Source organism: Piliocolobus tephrosceles, chromosome 10 (assembly GCF_002776525.5).
Source record: "Piliocolobus tephrosceles isolate RC106 chromosome 10, ASM277652v3, whole genome shotgun sequence".
Classification (NCBI taxonomy): domain Eukaryota; kingdom Metazoa; phylum Chordata; class Mammalia; order Primates; family Cercopithecidae; genus Piliocolobus; species Piliocolobus tephrosceles.
In genome coordinates, this window is record NC_045443.1 from 59,545,827 (window position 1) to 59,567,278 (window position 21,452).

Consider the following 21,452-nt stretch of genomic DNA (forward strand, 5'->3'; position numbering starts at 1 on the left):
TAGACTATATTGGGTTTATTTAGTATGTTTAATGACCTTGTAAAAAATGCCCTCAATATTCACAGCAAAAAAATGAACAAATAGAAATTATTTATTTTAATCCTCTATAAACCTATATTTAGCTCAAATACTTAGTGAAGAGACTTTGCCTTCATTATGATCATAAATTAATGAAAATATGTTTGCCTGTCCATAAGTCTTAAATTTTGGACAAGGAGCCAGATTTCATCATGTACTCACTTTTTATTTATGGTAATACAACAGTGTTATAATTCACTGAGAGTAAATGTAACTATCATCTATAATATTGAAACATAACTATCATTTCTGAATATCCCCCTTCCAATATTATTTCAAATATATATTTTAATAGTTACAATAATTAGGTAAATAAAACCACTTTTTTTATAAGCTTGTTTCTTTCTATTAGTCTTCATGACTATCATTTTCAGTGCATACATTTTTAATTAAGGTAGGAAGGAGATTTTATGTAAACAAACATGAAGGACATTGTAAAAACAATCTGCATGTGACAGTTATAACATTGATTCGTAAATGTGCTTATTATTTTTCTTTTTATGGTGCTGTTATTTTCAGATTTTAATAGTACATATACTTTTCAAATAGTTTGACAACAAACTCATATTTTTAAAAACGACACCTTGTTAATACACTACTTTTGGAATTAGTAAAGTAAATATCTTATAAATATAGTAGCAGTATTCTGAGTAGTGATGATGAAGGTTTTAGCAATGTAAAATGTAGGAGAGAAGAAAAAAATAGTAAGAAAAATTGTGAATCCCGGTAGTGTGGATTTTGAAATATTCTTGATATTTTGTTTTCACAATGACTCTGACAGTTAAGTTACCAGGTTCTTCCCAGGAAAATATCTATAGTATTATGGAAATCTATTTTCATTTTTAGAAAACTATGCCTATTTAGAAAGTGTATACGTCAATATAAATCATAATGGGGGATTTATTTTATGGTTGTTATTTAACCATACGTATCTCTAATCCTGCTTTGTGTTGGTCATTCCATTTTTCTCTTTCTTCCATAAAAATGAGGCCTGCAGTTACTTTAGTTTTAGTAACTACCAGTGATTAGTAGCTACTTTAATGTAGTTTATTTCAGGATTTTACTCAGATATTGAGCCCCAGTACAGAAATTACTAACTGATAAGAATATTTGATTCCTTGTTTCTCTACTTAAATATAACTACAAGTAATCTTATAAAATTAAATGTTATTACATTTGTAACCATGAAGTAAATCAGCTTAAGAGGTTTAAAACAAATCTCAGTAGTTCAACATATTAGTTTTACAAAACAAGTTACATTTATTAGCAGACTGCTGCCTGTTTAAAAAAATTGTAACAAGCATGATTAAGAAAATATATATGACAAAGTATCATAAAAATGTGTGTCGGATTAGATAGTAAATACTAGATGAACTGCATTTGAATTTTTTCCATACAGTGAAAGACAGGTTTGTAAACTCCTTTTCTGAATTGATGTAAGCTTGTGAGTTTATCCAACGGTCATTTGGAACCTCCCTTTTGCCATATTTGTCTAATGGATCACATATCAGGCCTATTACTATTTTCAGAAACAGTATTCATGACTGAAATCCTACTGTTAACCTTTAGAAGATCAAAAGAAATTATACTTATTTAAAAGGTGACCTTAATATATACATATTTCCTTTTTATGCTTTATGGCTTGCATGCTTAACAGCTTTCTTTTAATTGTTACATAGAATTATTAAGTGTGTAGTTAAAGGTCAAATAAAGTCATTGTAGGGTGAAACTAACATATCAGTTACCTAGCCATAGCTGAATATTTTGGCAACAGTAGTTTGGAGTTATCATTTTAATAGATATATTTTAACATAACAGTGATAGTATAGCCATTGAGTTGAAATTGTATAAACAGCTTTTTAAAGGTTTTTTGCTTGGGATCACTACTAGAAGCTCTAAGAAGTATGTTTGTATCTTCACTCAGAACTGTATTTATTTTAATGTATAAACAACGTATGTATATATTTGCACATAGTCATTTTGGGTAAACTTTCTCATTATAAATACTGAATATTAATTATTTATGGCGTACCAGTGTATCTTCATAGGTCAGTAGAATGCCTTTCCAAACAGACACTTAATGTTTTAAAATCATGATTCTTTCTTTCTTTTAAATATCAGAATTTCCAAAAAGCTTTCTTGCTTTTGAAATTTCAACTATCCAATATCTTTTTATATATATATTGACAGGCTTTGATAGTGACTGGTTTTTCACTGGAGATCTGCAGTTTTCTAAAGTCTCTTTAAATATATTGTTATTAGAGTGAAACATATTGATATAGGTGACACTGATTTGTTTTGTTTCATTATTTTAGGTGGTTGAACAGGGTATGTTTGTAAAGCACTGCAAAGTAGAAGTATATCTCACAGAATTGAAGCTATGTGAAAATGGAAACATGAACAATGTTGTAACTCGAAGATTTAGCAAAGCTGACACAATAGGTAATGCAAGATCCTGTCTCGTTTTTAAGTCATTGCTATTAGATATTTAGTTAGAATTATCTTTGTTATATGCTGCTTACATGATAACCATTTTAAGGATTTAAATATAGACATTCAATTTCCAGCTTTGATGCAGTGTCTTAGAGTTAAATTATTTATTGTTTCTTGTATGCTTTTGCATTTATTAAATGAATTTTAACATTTGTGCCATTTTGCTTTTTTAAAAAACATCAAATAATTACTGTTTTTATTTAGCAACTGGTGTGTCATTTGTAACATAGACCTTTAATAACTTAATTACATCTTGGTAAGGTAGCATGGAAAATGAAAATGGGTTATTTCACTTTTTCTCCTAGTTTATTATTTTGTACTATAAATACAGGTAAGTAGCTAAGGCAGCAGCCTTAGTGTTATTTTGACACATTGATTTTTCAAATTAATGAGTGGTATAAGCAGTTGTAAGTCTCAAATATAAGTGGACTTAATTCTCTCTATATATTAAAATTTATATAAATTGTTTTCTTTCTATTTAAAAGACAGTTTTAATTTTAGGTAAAGAATATATTGAATAAAATATTTTTTAAAATAAATGATTATGAATTTAATAAAAATTACTTTTTGTTTCATAAAACAACTCAGAAAATTTTAAAGTATTTAATTTCAAATGAAGATGTAAAACAAGATTAATGGTGATAACATTGATCTTAGAAAATACAAATGAACAGTGAAGAAGGACACATAACTTTTAGAACCCAGCATGGAAGAGGATTAGCAAATTTATGGATTATAGCACGGCATAAGATTTCCTTGTTGGAACCAGTTGGGACCAATGAACTGAATTTCATTAAGTGCATTTGGCTTTCTTTCACCAACTTATCCACCTCACAGCAGGAAAATTCTTTTAACCCTTTTAATTTTTTATGAAATAGTAGCATTATTCAAGTACTCAGTGCTTGGTTAATCCTAATGTTTGCACCAAATAAAATACAGCATTATGTTATGAATCTTTATTCTCCCCTCTTCATTTAGCTAGAACATTTATAAGTTCAAGATTAAGTTTCAATAAGCTCATAGTTGGCCGGACGCAGTGGCTCACACCTGTAATCCCAGCACTTTGGGAGGCTCAGGCGGGTGGATCACCTGAAGTGAGGAGTTCGAGACCAGCCTGGCCAACATGGTGAAACCCCATCTCTACTAAAAGTACAAAAATTAGCCAGGTGTAGTGGGCATGCGCCTGTAGTCCCAGCTGCTTGGGAGGCTGAGGCAAAAAAATTGCTTGAACCTGGAAGGTGGAGGTTGCAGTAGACCGAGACCATGCCACTGCACTCTAGCCTGGTGACAGAGTGAGACTTCATCTCAAAAAAAAAACAGCTCATAGACTCATCTTTCTAAAATGAATGCTTAAAAGATAAGGAATTTGATATATAAATGTTATTGTAATTATTATTACAGATACATTGCTTGACTTTTGAATTTCCAGACTTATGGAATATATTCAGGAAAATAAGATATTTCTACATATTAAAAACAAAGTTTTCAACATATGAAAATATTTTAATCATATGGGTATGTACATGAGAAGAGTCTATAAATTTAACAAAGGTAATCTGTTAAAATTAATTCAGAGTCGTCTCTGAAATTTGTAGCCAATTGGAATATAAATGAGAAGCTGCCTCTTAAAATAATGTTTTCTAGTTATTTTTAAAGTTTAGTATTTTCTTCTCTCCCGACCTCATTTTGATAGGAAAATAATATATAAATATGAGACCATCAGAAATCTTATTTTAGAACATTATTATACTAAGTATTTTGAAATTCGGGAAAATCAGCAACTGATTTAATTTCTGAATTCAAAACAAGCATTATGGGTTCTCATGATAAGAACTGTGTAAGAATTTGTCATGAAGATATATACTTTATAAAGGATCACTGCTTCAAAAAGTTTACAATCTAGCATAGATTTTAGTCAACATAGATTAATATGCTAATACTTTAAAATGCTAGATAAATTGGATATATACTTTAACATTCTATATGAACCCAATTTTTGCATAGCTATAATTTCTTACAGTATTAAATCATTGTTTTTCAAACTGGATTGTTGATATTTTGGTGGTTCATTAAACAGTTTTGGGAGTAAAGAAAATTGAATGGGAGATATTAGAATACAAAATATCAACATACATGTGTATGTCCTGGGTCACAGTTTCTTACTATAGCTCTTAGTTTAAACAGTTTGAAAGTCTGTATTAGAATGAGTCTTCTTTTTAAGGAAAAAGGTTTGCAAAAATTATAATTTGTCAAGTCAGGAATTTTAGACACTTCATGATTATGGTTATCACAGGTTAACAGTTACTGAATATTTACTATGTTTTAAGCACTTTACAGGAATTTTCTTGTTTGAAGTTAAACAAGCAAGTATCTTCCTCTTATACATAATGAAACTGAGATTTAGAATCTACCTCAATTCACCCTAGTACCAAGTGGTAGAGCTAGTACTTTAACTTCATAAGCAGAGCTCTTAACCTCTCATCTCTCAATTGCTGCCTTACACAATCTGTGTATGCTAAAGGAATATTCATTTTGGAGATATTAATTGGGCTGATTTTGATTTTCTTAAGGAAGTGGGTTTTGAAACACAGAATTTACTTAAGAAACTTAAGATGCATATATATTTTTCCCCTATGGGAATCTTGATTGAAAATGATTAAAATAGCTATGTATGTGAAATACAGCTATATAAATTTTATAAACAGAATTAAGAAGTATAAGTGTCTGTTTTCTCTTGTTACCAAATTAATAAAATATTTTGTTTTCAGCTAGTACTACTTACATTGATATATAGTAAAAATGATTGCAGGCCATAGGCCATATCTAAATGATTTACCTCTCAGGGCCAAAATCTTCTGCCCTCAAATATTTTCTGCCAAAACTGATATATTTGAACATTGAGCATGTTCAAGTAAGAGAGATAAAATAATAGTTTTATTTTCCTTTAAGATTAACTACCAAAAACATAAAACTTCTTGAAAAATATGATTTAATTTCTGTGACCTATGTTAATATTTTTTTAATTCCTAATTTTTGTGAGTAACCTGTATTATTTTTCTACCTCTGTTTGCTTTTCATTAACTGGCTAGTATAATTGAATTAATACATGGAAAAATAAGCACACACTGTCAGTCCTTTGAACATTCTCAACTTCAGTGATCTTAACCTGTACCCAAGTTCAGCCACCAATTATTATAGTTAAACCCTAGACTGTTGTTATCTGTAACTGCACTTGCCAAATTTCAATTTTAGCATCCTGCGTTCTGGTCACCACTTTCCTGCTCCCATTTTCTCTTGAGCCCACTACATTAGACATCGAAACCTACCACTCTGTTGGTACTACTACTGTCATAGTCTCTCATGATCTTGCCGTTGACAAATCCAGTGGTAATATAGAAATCTTCCATTTTCCTGACCTGCCAGCAAAGTACAACACAGTTAAACTACTTTTCCATCTAGAAGCACTTTCTCTTCACATGGCTTCCTGGGTACAGTTTCTCACTGGCTGCATCTTGTTGGAGTCCTTTGCAAAACCCTCTTCATATTCTTTATTTCAAAATATCAGTGTCTCCATATTCTCCCAGCCCTGCTTTCCTTGGTGATTTCTTTTGTTCTCCTGGCTTTAAATATTTTCCACTTGTTGATATATTGTAAGTTGATAGGTACTGCCCTAAAGTCTCCCATAATTCCAGTTTGAACTATCCCATATCTTCATTTGTATATCTGACAGGCTTCTCAAGAAGACTATCAGGTATAAAACTAAGCTCCCTTTCCCAAAAAACTTGAGGTTCTGTCATTCTTCCTTATCTCCATAATTCCCACTTTTGCTCTTCCAGTTGCTTAGGCCAAAAATCATTTCTGATTCCTTTCTCACCCTTCATGTAATCTAGCAGCATATCTTCTTAGCAATTCCTTCAGAATTTATTCTCAGTTGGACCACTTAACACTGTTTCCATTGCCACCACTTTGGTTAGGATTGCTGCAGTAGCCTAGTTACCCACTTTGACCTTGAGTTAGTCCATTCTCACACTGCTATGAAGAACTGCTGGAGACTGGGTAATTTATGAAGAAAAGAGGTTTAATTGACTTACAGTTTGTAGGCTGTACAGGAAGCGTGGCTAGGAGGCCTCAGGAAACTTAACACTCACAGTAGAAGGCAAAGGGGGAAGCAACCACATCTTACTATGGCATAGCAAAAGAGAGAGCAAAGGGGGAAGTGCTGCACACTTTCAAACCACCAGATCACGTGAGAACTCACTCACTGTCATGGGAAAAACGAAGGGGAAATCTGACCCCATGATCCAGTCATCTCCCACCAGGTGCCTCCTCAAACACTGGGGATTACAATTCGGCATGAGATTTGGGTGGGGACACAGAGCCAAACCTTATCAGACCTTCTGCGTTGTTCTTCACTAGCAGCAAAAGTGAACATTTAAAATGTCAGTCATATGCCGCTTCTCTTCCCAACTCCTCAATAGCTTCCTTTTTTGTGCAGATTAAAATATAAATACTTTGATAGCTCACAAAAGTGTATATAATCCTGCAGAAGTACCTTTATAGTCTTATTTCTACTTCACATATTCTACTTCAGCCACATTGATGTACCAGGCTATTCTAAAACATGCCAAGCACATTTGCACCTCAAGGCTTTTGCTTTACTACTCCTACGCCTGTAATGTTCCCCCATATGTAAATTAGATCGCAAAACTCGAGGAAATTTCCACATTTGTTTATAATATATTATGTACACAGATGCCTGTATTAATAGAAAACACATCCAGAAGAAATAATCAGAATGTCAACAGTGGTTATATCTAGGTAGACATTTTATTTATATTTGTTAGTATTTTTAGTATTTTTGCCAAGAGCAAAAATTATTTCTGCCCTCAGGAAAAATTTATTCATTTTTATAGAAAGATCAAAACAGCTCCCTTCCTTGGCTTCTTCATTCATCCTCCTTCCTAGGTAGTGTTTTGTTTCTTGATCTTGGTGCAGTTTACATGGGTATGTCCACTTTGAAAATTTATCACAAGATACAATTAGTGCATGTTTCTGTATACACGTTCACTTTAATAAAAAGAACGAAAAGAAAAAAAGACAACCCTGCCAAAATAGAAAGCAGTACTGATAAGGCTTGGCTATGTGTTCCCACCCAAATCTCATGTCAAATTGTAATTCCCCATGTGTTGGAGGAGGTGCTTGCTGGGAGGTGTTTAAATCATAGAGGCAGATTTCCCCCTTACTGTTCTTGTGATAGTGAATGAGTTATGAGATAAGGTTGTTTAAAAGTGTGTAGCACTTCCCCCTTCACACTCTCTCCTGCTCTGCCATGATAAGATGTGCTTGCTTCCCCTTCGTCTTCCAACATGATTTTAAGTTTCCTGAGGCCTCCTAGCCATACTTCCTGTAGAGCCCATGGAATTGTAAGTCAATTAAACCTCTTTTCTTCATAGATTACCCAGTCTTAGGTAGTTCTTTATAGCAGTGTGAGAACAGACTAATACAGGTACTAAGATTATATTTATTTTATGTAATTATTTAAATATTCTGGGTGATTTGCTTTAAGTTTTGAGATAATGCTGTTGATATTTTGAATTAGTGCCTTTTTTTCTACTGATTTAATGCCCTTATCAAAACCTCACTGACTACAAGACTATTACAAAACATTAGCTGCTAAGTTCATAGTATTATTGGACTAAATTATATAGGATAGATGTAGGTTTTCATATTTCTTCAGAGAACATATATTATTAAGTTTAATATTTTATAATTTTTTTCAAAACTAGTCAACTATTCTAAAATTTAAAAGTATCCTGTATTCATATATCATAAAATATTTTGATTATTATTTTCTTGAGTTGGTTAGGCAAGTTATTAACCAGAACTGGATGAAATTTCATTAAATTTATTTAGAAATCAGAAAAAGACATGGCTTTACCTTGAAAATACTAAATTTTGGTGAATACAGACATCCTTTCAAACAAGGCACTTTCTTTTTTATTGTGTCCATATATTCTCGTTAGCTGTTCAGTTTAATATAAACTATTTTTAAATTGCTTATGTGGTACTTAAAAAATTTTCTACCTGTAACATCTCTTAATCATACTTTAATTCCTACATCTCCTGAGAAAATATTTTAATTATGTTAAAAGTTAAAGTTTATCCTGTGTATCATAATTTATATTTTAGTGTTAGGTGATTGAACTCTTAACTTTTGAGATTTTAAATTCCCCAAGTAATTTGTTGGAGTACAAATACCATTTTTTCCATGAAAAGCACACTCGGTCTCAAAAACCCTTTTGTTGGTTTGTGTTTTATAGATTTATTACGTATTTAGTCTTGATTTTCTATTAGTATTTTAAATTTAGAATTTTTATGCTGGTAACATTTAGCTATATGTGGTACATTTTGAAATACATACTATATTTATATATCTTTCCTCCTTAAATCTAGATACAATTGAAAAGGAAATAAGAAAAATCTTCAGTATTCCAGATGAAAAGGAGACCAGATTGTGGAACAAATACATGAGTAATACATTTGAACCACTGAATAAACCAGACAGCACCATTCAGGATGCTGGTTTATACCAAGGACAGGTATTGTTTATTTTAAGCGTTCTATACATGAAGGCTTTTGGATTCACAAACTTTAATCAATATCCTGGCAATATATAACGGGCTCTGCTGTTTCTGGCTTCCTCTTTCTAAACTCATCTCTTGTCTCTCCCTGCTGGTTACTGACTCTGACTTCTGATTCCCTTCTTGAACTTGGGAATAATCTACTTGTTAAAAAGAAATCATTTTTAATGAGAAAAAAATCCCAGCTAATATTATAAGGTGGGGCAGCAAACTTTCTGTGAAAGACCAAATAGTAAACATATAGGGAACATCTCTTATTTACACATTTCTTTGTTACAAATTACAGTTCTCTGCAGGCCATAAAGTAGCATCTAAAATGTTGCCATTGTAGTACACAAAAATAAGCATAGATGATACATCAATATATGAGTATGGCTGTGTTCTAATAAAACTGTTTATATAAATGTGCAGCAGGCTAAGTGAACTCTAGTTTGCCAGCCCTTGTTGAAAGGTGTCAGCTCCCAATTTGGCTTTTTTGTTGTTTGTTTGAGACAGTCTTGCTCTGTCTCCCAGGCTGGAGTGCAGTGATGCAATCTCGGCTCACTGCAGCCTCCGCCTCCCAAGTTCAAGTGATTCTCCTGCCTCAGCCTCTTGAGTACCTGGGACTACAGGCATGTGCCACCACACCTAGTAATTTTTGTATTTTCAGTAGAGACGAGGTTTCATCATGTTGGCCAGGAAGGGGCAGAATGGTCTCGATCTCTTGACCTCGTGATCTGCCCACCTCAGCCTCCCAAAGTGCTGGGATTACAGGTGTGCGCCACTGTGCCCGGCCAGTATTTTTTTAATGGTGTAATCCAAATAAATTAAAGTATTGAGAAATGAAGAGGTTTAGTCACAGTCAGCAAGTCCTACTGATTCTACCTTCTAACTATCTCTTGAAGTAATCTCTGTGTTCCATTCTCAGCCCTTCCTCTATCTCCAGGCTCTTGTATGTCTGCTCAATCTTTCTTCCTTTTTTTGTTATTAGCAGGTAACAGTAGGACAGTCTTGTTTTTGCCAGAATATTCATTCTAAAATGTAAACTTCACTGTCTTCCTTTCATAAACTTTTCCTAGTTCCTTAATAATTAAGTCCAGGCACTTTAAGCCAGCATGCAAGTTATGGTTTAACCTCCTACCTACTCTTCCATCATCTTTAGATTATCTTTGTTTTGTGGTTTATACTCAAGCAGTACCAAACTGAGCTGCGTATAGTTCCCTGAACACACTATGCTATTCCATACTCTTGTGCTTTCCAATGTGTTACTCCATCTGCCTGATGATGTACATGTCTTTGGAGTCCCTGTATTCATCCAGCAAAAAGTCCTTTTAACCATCCATATAATCAAATTAACCATCCCATACCATCATGTAGGCTAGCCGTATCAGAATGTTCATCCTTCAGGTTCTAGCTCAAATGTCACATCATCTATTCAGCCTTCCCTATTTCTCTCAGTATCCATTGAGGTATAGGGTGTTTCTACTTTGGAGAAAAAATTGCTTTCTTCCACAAAGATTTATGTATATGTTTTGTATCGTTCATTATATGCTTTAGTTATTTGTATATATTAATCTCCCCAGACTATGAGGTCCTTGTTTTGGTTAGACTTTGTACCGTATTTTTATTTTCAGAACCTAGCATGCCTGGTGCTCTGGTAAATGGAAGAGTTTTTTGTTTTATTTAAAAATTACTGTTAACATCAATAATATGATTCTGAGTTGTGGAAAAATTTAGAGAAAGTGAGGAAAATTAACTTTTAGTAAATGCCTACTGTATGTCAAGAATTGTACTAGGCTGTCAAAATACAGTGATTTTCAGATTTATTTTAGTCATTATATTCTTAAGAGAAATCTTAGAAAATCCAGTGTGTATTACAGTTAAAAGGGAAATGTAGCTGGTGGAAGCTTGAAGTGTGGACCTTGGAAATCCACTGATGAGCCAACACTGCCCTTTTATGTAGCCAGCTGTCTCTTTCTGTGTTCCAGTAGACATAACCTCTCTCCTTGGTTTTCATCCATTAGGCCTTGAGGTAGCTCCAGAAGTACGATTTGAAATCTATAGAATTCTTTCTTTAAACCTTCTCAGCAATCCTCTGAAATGAGTGTTACTCTTTTCGTCATGTACATTAGAAAACTGAGACTTAGCGAAATTAAATAATTTTGTGTTCTTGATAGGCAAGCATTTATCAGATGGCAGATGAGAGAATAATTTAATAAGATTAAATATCCTTAAGGACTTGATCTTTAAAAACAGGAATGTTTCAAAGAATATTCATTAAATTTTTCAGACTATGATATTTCTTCAGCCAGAGAAGATAAATGAACTAAACCCTCTCCTGGACCTTTTTTTCTTTTAATACTTACATTGAAAGTTTCCTCATTAGAAAATAAAGACATATTATTGAAGAGTTTGTCTCCCAAAATGGGAGGCATTTCTTCTCTCCTTTTTGTGTGGGTTTAATTTGAATTTTGAAATCTTTTCAAAAATATTTTTATTTTGAGTTAAAGTTTTAACTATAACAAAATTTTATTCAGAAAAGGATACACTTGAATAAAGGACTGAATTTTAATATTTCTGATGGCCTTCAGCATTAGTATTTATGGTTTTTAAAACATGAAATTTTAAGTATAAGTATTGTTAGGAATTAAGGCATTATGGTTAAATAATTATATGCATAACTTTGAAATCTCCTATAGCTAAAATCTCTTGTTTTAAAACTGACTTAAGTCCTCAAATGATTGTAAAGTTTATATGTATATTTATACATATAGTTTATATGTAACTGTTACTCTTGTATAAATTACGGTAAAGCAACACATTCTTGAGAAGTTAAACATCATTCACTAAATTCTACTTTGTAAATCTTTAAAAAAATTATAAAACTACATCAGAATGAAAATCAGAAAATTGAGACAGTGATTACTTGTCTCTAGTAGGTAGGGAGAGGAATGTGAAGGAAAGGATCAGTATATTAGGTACATGGTACACTTATTTTTTATATGGTACAAATACACTTTTTAATGTGTGAAATAATAGATTTTTTAAAGCTAACTTTAATATTTTAATTAGCATCTCTTTTAACAACAAGGTTTCATGAATGTTTTTAAAATCAACATTTTATTGTTTGTTACATATACTCTGAAACATGCTTACCTTTTACATAGCTAGGATCTAAATGCCAATTTATAAATGGCCTGGAAACATATAGTTCACAAGAATATATTGCTAAGTGCGAGTAGAGTAGGTTATGAAATTGCAACTTTAAGAAAAAGAGTTAATGAAACAGTAAATGAAATGTATTCAAATTTGTAATGCCTTGGATTTACTTCAAGTCATATTGTCTGTATTACAGTTTTTCCATGGAAATTGTATGTTTTAACTTTTTATTGGTATTATCACATATTTCCTTTGCTAATTTAATTATTTTTGCTAAGTTTTTCTTCTTTGCACAGACTAATCCATAGCAAAAACTAGAAGAAGAAAGACTTATTAGATTGGAAGATATAAGGAAAGATTTTAGGGTGTTTTAAAATAAAGTATAGCTCCACCAAAGCCTATACTTTTTATTTATTAGAGGTGTTTTCTGTCTGCCTCATCCGTGCTGTAACGGAGAACTTCAGTCTCATTCTCATAAATGGGACTCTATCATTTGTATATTTAAAGATTCTATAATTTTCATGGTGATAATGTAAATACACACTAATTTCAAAACCCCAAATAAATTCTATATAATCTGTAATTTGGAATTATCTGTCATCCTTCATCTGCATTTGCATAAAAATAAGTTAGCCAAGATCCTATGTCAGTGTGTTTAACAACTGCAAACATTTATTGAGCATCTCTTATTTACAGAGTTCTCTGTTACAACCTACAAATACAAATAGAAAATATATTCTCTGAATTCAAGGAATTTTTATTCTGTCTACTTGGTTTACGTTTTCTTATACTTAAAGTCATGGAACCAATGGTTTTCTTTACAGTTTATCTTCTACAGTTCCTTCTCACTATTACTGATTTTTTGTTATTTGAGGTCTTTTAGTTTCCCCTGCCTAGCTTTGGGATCGAAATGCAGATTACCTGTTCACCTTGTCTACTGTTTTGCTTTATATAATCACAGAGTTACTTTAGTTTCTTAGTTTACCCAGCTATCTTCTAAAGTTATTTTAAATTCAGAGTTATGGAAAAACACCCTTTTATTGTGTCGTATTTGCAGGTATTAGTGATAGAACAGAAAAATGAAGATGGAACATGGCCAAGGGGTCCTTCTACTCCTAAGTAAGTGCTGCCACTTCTTATGGCCTTATTGTATGATTTTGAAGCCTTTGATGTTAGATAATCAAATCCACAATGATAGAAGAACCTAGTTGTATATTGCAGAAATCCATGCCTTCTTTATCTTTGAGTATTTTATTCTTAGTATACAAGCTATCTACATTTGCTCTTAATTAATATGTTACTATTTTAAAAGCTTCCAATTATAAATATCTTAAGGCATAGTATAAATATATGGTATAAATGAGAAAGTTACATTGTCTAATACAGTCAAATCATTAAACATTTGTTTAATTTTTTTGAAGCTTTTTGTGCTTTTTTAAAGTATCTTAAAATATTTCTTTATCAAAATGAATCTGATGTGAAAGTAATATATTTATTCAAATGAAAGTTTTAGAATAAAAAAGAACAAATAGAGGAGTATATGATATATTTTTGAGGGTAAATGAAAGAAGAATTAGGAATCTTTTTAGCTGTTTTAGAACTAACAGATCTGTACTCCATTATCAAAACACAAGGCCAGTTGTGTTTAAGTATTAAGACTTCTCACAGCTTTAAGAAGTAATATGGTACATGTCCCCCCTATTACTGTAATGTTTCTGTTTCTGCAAAAGGACACTTTATAATCAAACACATTAATATTTTTTCAGCAAATATTCACACTAAGTGGGATAAAGAAGGACTATAAATAGCATTATATCGGTTCACGTTAGGTTGCCACTAAATGAACTGTGAAAAAATTTTTAAGTTTTCAGAGCTTTGGAATTTCAGATGTTCTGATAAGGGATTGTAAACCTGTATTTTGAAATTCTTAATGATATTTTTTAATAAAATTAAAAATTAATAACAATTCAGTGCATTTTAACCAAGCAAGTAAAAGGTCTGCAACTTTATTTTATTTAAAACTACAATGCACCCTCTGGGCGCAGTGGTACATGCCTGTAGTCCCAGCACTTTGGGAGGCCAACGCAGGCAGATCACAAGGTCAGGAGTTTGAGACCAGCCTAGCCAACATGGTGAAACCCCATCTCTACTAAAAATACAAAAATTAGCTGGGAGTGGTGATGCATCCCTGTAATCCCAGCTACTTGGGAGACTGAGACACGAGAATCGCTTGAACCCGGGAGGCAGAGGTTGCAGTGAGCTGAGATCGTGTCACTATACTTCCAGCTTGGGCAACAGAGTGAGACTTTCTCCAAAAAATAAATTAATTAAATAAAATAAAACCACAATGTACCTTTTATAAGTGGTTTTCTATCCTTTTTATCTTATGTGAATTTTTTTTTTTCATTTAAAAATATCATGAGAAGGCACCTAAATATGTTAATTATGTGGAGGTGATTTTTATTCTTACCCTACTTAGTTGGATGTAGTACAAGGGTAGAACTTAGTATAAAAGTAGAACTTTTATTAAGAAGATGTTAATATTAAAAGCATGTGGGTTGAATTATGTAGACTTAATAACTGATGAAGGTTTAGATAGGAATATTTTTTGTGAACATTTACTTTTAGTCTTCAAAGCAGAACCACTGTTGTTTCCTAAATGTTTAGATTGCTATGTACTTGCTTTATCTTTAAATTATTTTTGAAATTACAAAATTGTTTGTGGATTAATATTTTTTAAAAAAACCATGAGTTCTAAAGATTGAGAAATCTTTTCTACTCAAAATGATGATTTTTGCCCAAAAGATAAGACTAATTTTATATTTTCTTTTATTCTCTAATAACACAATATCATTTTTATTTATTCCAACAACTGTAGTACTTGGCTTTGTGTAAAAGAAAACACAGTTTCCTATGTAATACCCAACACACCATATGAATGCAGTAAATATTGGTGAATGCAGGTGCTGTATTAGAGATGTACAAAAGTACAATTAAGAGTCCCATTTTTCACTGGATCTACTAGTTTAATAAGGATGCCATATATTAAAGCATAGAAAAGTTAAACATCCATTCCCTCTAAAATGTAAGAAATACTATGTAGCAGTATGTCATAAATTGCCAAATAATTTACTAGAATACAGAAAAAGATTTGCAGCTGTATATGAAAAAATTCTCAGAAAACTAAGAATAAAGGGAAATTCTAATTTAACACAACCTATATACCTCAGGTCTATAGCAAAAGTTATATTTCATTGAGAAATTTTTAGCACAATTTAAATAACAGTAGGAGATAAGAAAGAAGAAATAAAGTTCACTATTTGTATATGATACAGTCATTTGTATAAATTCCAAAACAGTCAGCAAACTACTAGAACTGAGAAAATTCAGCAAGGTTGTCTAATATAAGATTAATTTATAAAAAGCAGTTGTTTTTTCTATACCGAGAGATCAGCAGTCTTTTAAAAATGTTTTCAGCTTTGTGTGCCATATGGTCTCTGTCATAACTGTAACTGCTGATGTAGTATGAAAGCAGCCTTAGACATCATGTCAGACATGGCAATGCCTGTGTTCCAATAAAACTTTATTTGTAAGTAGATGGCAAGCTTGGATTTGGCCTGTGAGCCATAGATTTCTAACCCCTGCCATTTATCATGAGAAACCCACTTAGAAAATAGTCTAACAAAAATTAACTTAATTAAAAATGTATAAAACCTCCATGGGGAAAAAAATATAAGTTTATTAGAAAATAAAAGATTGTCGTGTAATATATGGCTTAACCTAGTAATGCCTGTTTTCTCTAAAGCACATCAGTGTCTCCTGTTCAAAATTCTTTTTTTTTTTTTTAAGAAACTTGACAAATTCATTTTAAAGTTAGTATAGACCAATACAAGTCCAGGATTAGCTGAATCAGTTTTGACAGAAAAGAGAAAGGAAGGAACACTAGACCTACAAGTTAATTGAGAGTTACTGTAAAATTATACTAATAACAACAACATAATGCTAGCAAAAGAAAGGCAAATAGATTGGTATAAACGAGTAATCTCAGAGAGATTCATGTATATTTGACAACTTGGTATATGATGTGGCACAATTAGGTCGTGAGGTTGCTTAAAGCAGATGATTACTTAGATTTAATAGGAGTACTGGCTATTTGGAAAAAAAGAAAGCTAGAGCCCTACCTTCTACTTTATATGCACAGGCTAACTCTAGGAGGATTAAAGACATAAATAAGAAATATAACACTTTAAAGTGAATAGTAGGCTGGGCATAGTGGCTCATGCCTGTAATCCCAGCACTTTGAGCGGTCAGGAGTTCAAGACCAGCCTGGCCAACATGGTGAAACCCTGCCTCTACTAAAATTACAAAAATTAGCTGGTATGTTGGTGGACACCTATAGTCCCAGCTACTCGGGAGACTGAGGCAGGAGAATTGCTTGAACCCGGGAGGCAGAAGTTTCAGTGAGCCAAGATCGTGCCACTGCACTCCAGCCTGGATGACAGAGTGAGACTCTATCTGAAAATAAATATATAAATAAAAGTGAATAGTAGCAATTTTGGAGAATAGTTACATCATAGGGATCATAGAACATAATGTTCAAATTTAGTGGATCTGATTACATCGGAATTAAGGATTTCTGTTAAAAGAACTATACACAGAGTTAAAAGTCAGATGTCAGCTTTGGAACTTTTAAAACCAAAAGGGAATAATACCTGTAATATATTAAGAACTCCTATAAGTTAACAGAAACAAAGAAAAATAGCTTCTAAAAAATAGATAAAAGATACTAACAATTTAAATAAAGAGTAGCCAAGTGCTGAGAGGTAGATGAGAAGATAGACAAATTCACTAGTAATCAGAAAAAAAATGAATGTAAATGAGATACAATTTTTCACCCATCAGAATGACAAATATTTAAAAGTTTGCTGATGCTAAGTGTTGGGTATGGTGTAGACATCTGTGTACTTAGATGCCAGTGTAAACTGATATTGTCATTCTGTAAATCAGTCAATAGTTAATTAAATCAGAAGTGTTTAATCCCTCTGACCCAGCACTCAGGGGAATTTTTTTTTTTTTTTTTTTGAGACGGAGTCTCGCTCTGTCACCCAGGCTGGAGTGCAGTGGCCGGATCTCAGCTCACTGCAAGCTCCGTCTCCCGGGTTCACGCCATTCTCCTGCCTCAGCCTCCAGAGTAGCTGGGACTACAGGCGCCCGCCATCTCGCCCGGCTAGTTTTTTTTTTTTTGTATTTTAGTAGAGACGGGGTTTCACCGTGTTAGCCAGGATGGTCTCGATCTCCTGACCTTGTGATCCGCCCATCTCGGCCTCCCAAAGTGCTGGGATTACAGGCTTGAGCCACCGCGCCCGGCCGAATTTTTAAACAGATCTGTGAGGAGATAATCTTTGTAGCTGCATAGTTTGTGGTAGTGGGGATTTGGAGATAACCTAGCTAAATATCCATCACTGGTAAAAATAGAGCAAATAAGAAAAATGAGATGGTAGTAACAATGGTGAAATCTTTAAAACTAGATGAAACTTTAAAACATACAGTTGAGAGAAAGAAACAATGAGATTCATAAATATTTAAGAACATAGAAAAATCACAGTAGAAGGAAATCAGAGTAGAGATAATAGGAAAAAAGGAAACAAGTTTGAGGAAGTATCATTTGCTAAATTTATTTATATTTCTATAGTTGAAGCAAGGGTACAGACTCTATTTTCTGGATGAATACTGGCTTAAAAAAAAACAAATGGGGCTGGGCACGGTGGCTCATGCCTATAATCCTAGCACTTTGGAGGCTGAGACAGGTAGATCATTTGAGGTCAGGAGTTAAAAACCAGCCTGACCAACATGGTGAAACCCCGTCTCTACTAAAAATACAAAAATTAGGCATGGTGGCAGACACCTGTAATCCCAACTATTCGGGAGGCTGAGGCAGGAGAATTGCTTGAACCCAGGAGGCAGAGGTTGCAGTGAGCCGAGATCGCACCACTACACTCCAGCCTGTTCATTGAAAAGCACGTTGTAGGCTGAACAAGGTGGCTCACACCTGTAATCCTAGCATTTTGAGAGGACAGAGGAGGATCACTTGAGCCCAGGAGTCCAAGATGATTCTGTGCCACATAACAAGACCCTGTCTCTACAAAAAAATACAAAAAATTAGCCCGGTATGGTGGCATGCACCTGTAGTCTCAGCTACTCCAGAAGCTGGAGTGGGAAGATTGCGTGAGCCCAGGAGTTCAAGGCTGCAAAGAGCTATGATCACACCACTCACTGCACTCCAGCATGTGTGACAGAGGAAGACCCTGTCTCCTAAAAGGAAAAAACAAAAACAGAAAGCATGTTTTAAGCACATGATGTTAGCTTAGGCAAATTTAACTCCAGCTCAAGGCATGTAATTGTCCTTAGGAAGGACTTCAAGATACTAAGATATAGAACAGTTTATACTCCTCAAAATTGTCACATATTTGCCAGAAGACAACCCCTGGCCTTCAAGATGGCATGAAAATGCTGGTTCTGATATATATCACTAACCTGGAATTTGTCCATCATGTTGCATAGCACATAACCAGTTCCTAGCTAGGGTGTCAAATACCAAAGAAAAATAATTAAAGCTGTAATATGGTGATAGAAAGAAGAATCACTGGTAGAATTTATTAAAACAGTTTCCTGGGCCCCATCCTGAGAATTTCTTATTTGTTATATCTGGGCATGACTCATTTCTAATAAGCTTGCAGGTGACACCAATGCTGTTGGTCTAAGGTTGACACTCACAAATTTTGTAGGTAATGTTTATTGACATTTACTATGTGAACAACATAGTGGCATCCAGGTTCCCACCCCAGACCAGCAAAATATAAATCTTTATACTTAACCAAGGAATTTGCATTTGAAGTACTTCTTGTGAACAAGAAAATATAAGAATACTACCACAAGTAGGCACATGTGAAACCACATGTTAATATTTTGTCTGTTCCATACTGATGAAAATAGAGGAGCCTACTTAGTGCTCTGATGTCCTAAAATTGTATTAGCCCCATTTTGATTAGATTTGAAACTGTATCTTCAGCTGAAGCATAACTTTTTGGGCTACTTGAGAAGAAATGCTAAATAGTCAAAACTGTTGAGGGTAAAATATAATTTAATTTAAAACATGTAGTCATTTAGTTACAAAAACGATATGTGTATATGGTTTTTATCAGCACCTAAAACAACTCAAAGTCTGTATTAGAAATCTAAGAACCTACCCAAAAAATACTCACTCAAAAGTTTTCTGGTCAGCCACAGTGGCTCACGCCTATAATCCCAGCACTTTGGGAGGCCAAGGTGGGTGGATTACTTGAGGCCAGGAGTTTGAGACCAACCTGGCCAACATGGTGAAACCCCATCTCCACTAAAAATACAAAAATTAGCCAGGGGTGGTGGCAGCATCTGCAGTCCCAGCTACTTGGGAGGCTGAGGCAGGAGAATCACTTGAACCCAAAAGGTGGAGGTTGCAGTGAGCTGAGATCGCGCCACTGCACTCCACTCTGGGTGGCAGAGCGAGACTCTGTCTCAAAGAAAAAATAAAGAAAAGAAAAAGTTTTCTAACTGAATTTTTTACTAGATATCAACATATAATTTGAATTTTTTATTTTTATATTCATGCTGCATTTTTTAACCACTGCTTATTTTATCAGGACTTGCATTTCTAATCTAGTTTTTAAGTTTGATTTCTTAAACAGCCTCTTAAAAACATGATCTTTTCTAATGATACCTTAGAAAACGTTTCCTCCCCTAGTTTTAAAAATTCTGTTAAATTTCACCTTTTTTTTTTTTTTTTTAAGGGTTTAGCATTGGGTGGATAATCTAGTTTTTCTATTGCAGATGTGTAGTTAGTAAAATCTTATATTTCTAAAAAATGATTTGACAGTGGAATCATTATAGAAGCCTGGGGATTCCTAGAGAGAATTTGATTTAAATTTATTGATTTTCATTAATTAGTCAAAAAGTATTGTCGAAAGACGTGTGCTTAAGTATTTGGTGAAAAAAATTAAGAGTCATTGATAATCTTGAAGAGGTGATTTTTCTTGGACTAGAAAACATCCAAAGAAAAATTTACCATCATCCAGAATAGGACATGAGTGGCAGAAAAAAAAATCAAATGGAAAACCATGCTAATAGCTCTTACTCATACACTGTGCCTCTGCCATTTGTGGTGTTCTGATTAAGGGAATTCCAAATTGATGACTGAAACTCTATAAACTTAATCTCATGACACAATAGTATTTTCACAGCACTGTCTTCCTGAGTGCTCTGCTTGGAGAGAGGACGAACTTTATAAATAAAACCATTGCATACTACTATTTTGGTTGGGACAGATAGTAAACACCTAGGTGATTCTGCAATATTCTGTTTTTGTTTTTTTACACCATCCTAAACGTCTTTAGAAATTTTTAGAGAGTATTTAATCCCTGTTTGCATTTATGACTGCAAAGCAGTTAAATGGATTTGGAAATGATGCATAGACTCATTTGGTTAAAACTTACTAAAATACGTGTTGACTCTAGCCATTCTTTATTCCTTGTCATTCAGCCAGTTCATACATTTCAGTAACACCAGTCTTCAATCTGAAATGCAATCTGTGAACCATAAATCTAGAGTAATATTCCAAAATCTATAATTTGTTGTTGTTTTAAACAAGGGCTCACTCTCGTTACCCAGGCTGGAGTGCAGTGGAGCAGTCACAGCTCACTGTAGCCTCGAATTCGCAGGCTCAGATGATCTTCCCACCTCAGCCTCCCAAGTAGCTGGGACTACAGGCACACCACCACACCTGGCTAATTTTTGGGTTTTTTTGGTTTTTTGTTTGTTTTGTTTTGTTTTTGTAAAGATGGGGTTTCACCATGTTGCCCAGGCTAGTCTCAAATTGCTGGGCTCAAGCAGTCTGCCTACCTCAGTCTCCCAAAGTGCTGGGATTACAGGCATGAGCCACCGTGCCCAGCTGTTATCTTTTTAAAAGACATTTTGAATCCTTAAATTTCCTTTTACGCCTTATTTTATGTTGTTATCATTCTCATTAAGAAACAGATGTAGAGTGGTGTTTTCTGAGACTTTAAAGTT

General features: G+C 33.5%; 1 protein-coding gene across 5 annotated transcripts in view; it reads left to right on the top strand.

The window, feature by feature from the left end:
- The window catches only part of USP15 (ubiquitin specific peptidase 15), a 147,956-nt gene that overhangs the window by 52,596 nt on the left and 73,908 nt on the right, over window positions 1-21,452 (top strand). For all 5 annotated transcript variants that reach the window (XM_023225092.3, XM_023225093.2, XM_023225099.2 and 2 more), the window contains 3 exons: window positions 2,394-2,520; window positions 9,025-9,170; window positions 13,408-13,469. In XM_023225092.3, the coding sequence (XP_023080860.1) occupies window positions 2,394-2,520; window positions 9,025-9,170; window positions 13,408-13,469 (335 nt within the window). The remainder of the gene's footprint in view (window positions 1-2,393; window positions 2,521-9,024; window positions 9,171-13,407; window positions 13,470-21,452) is intronic.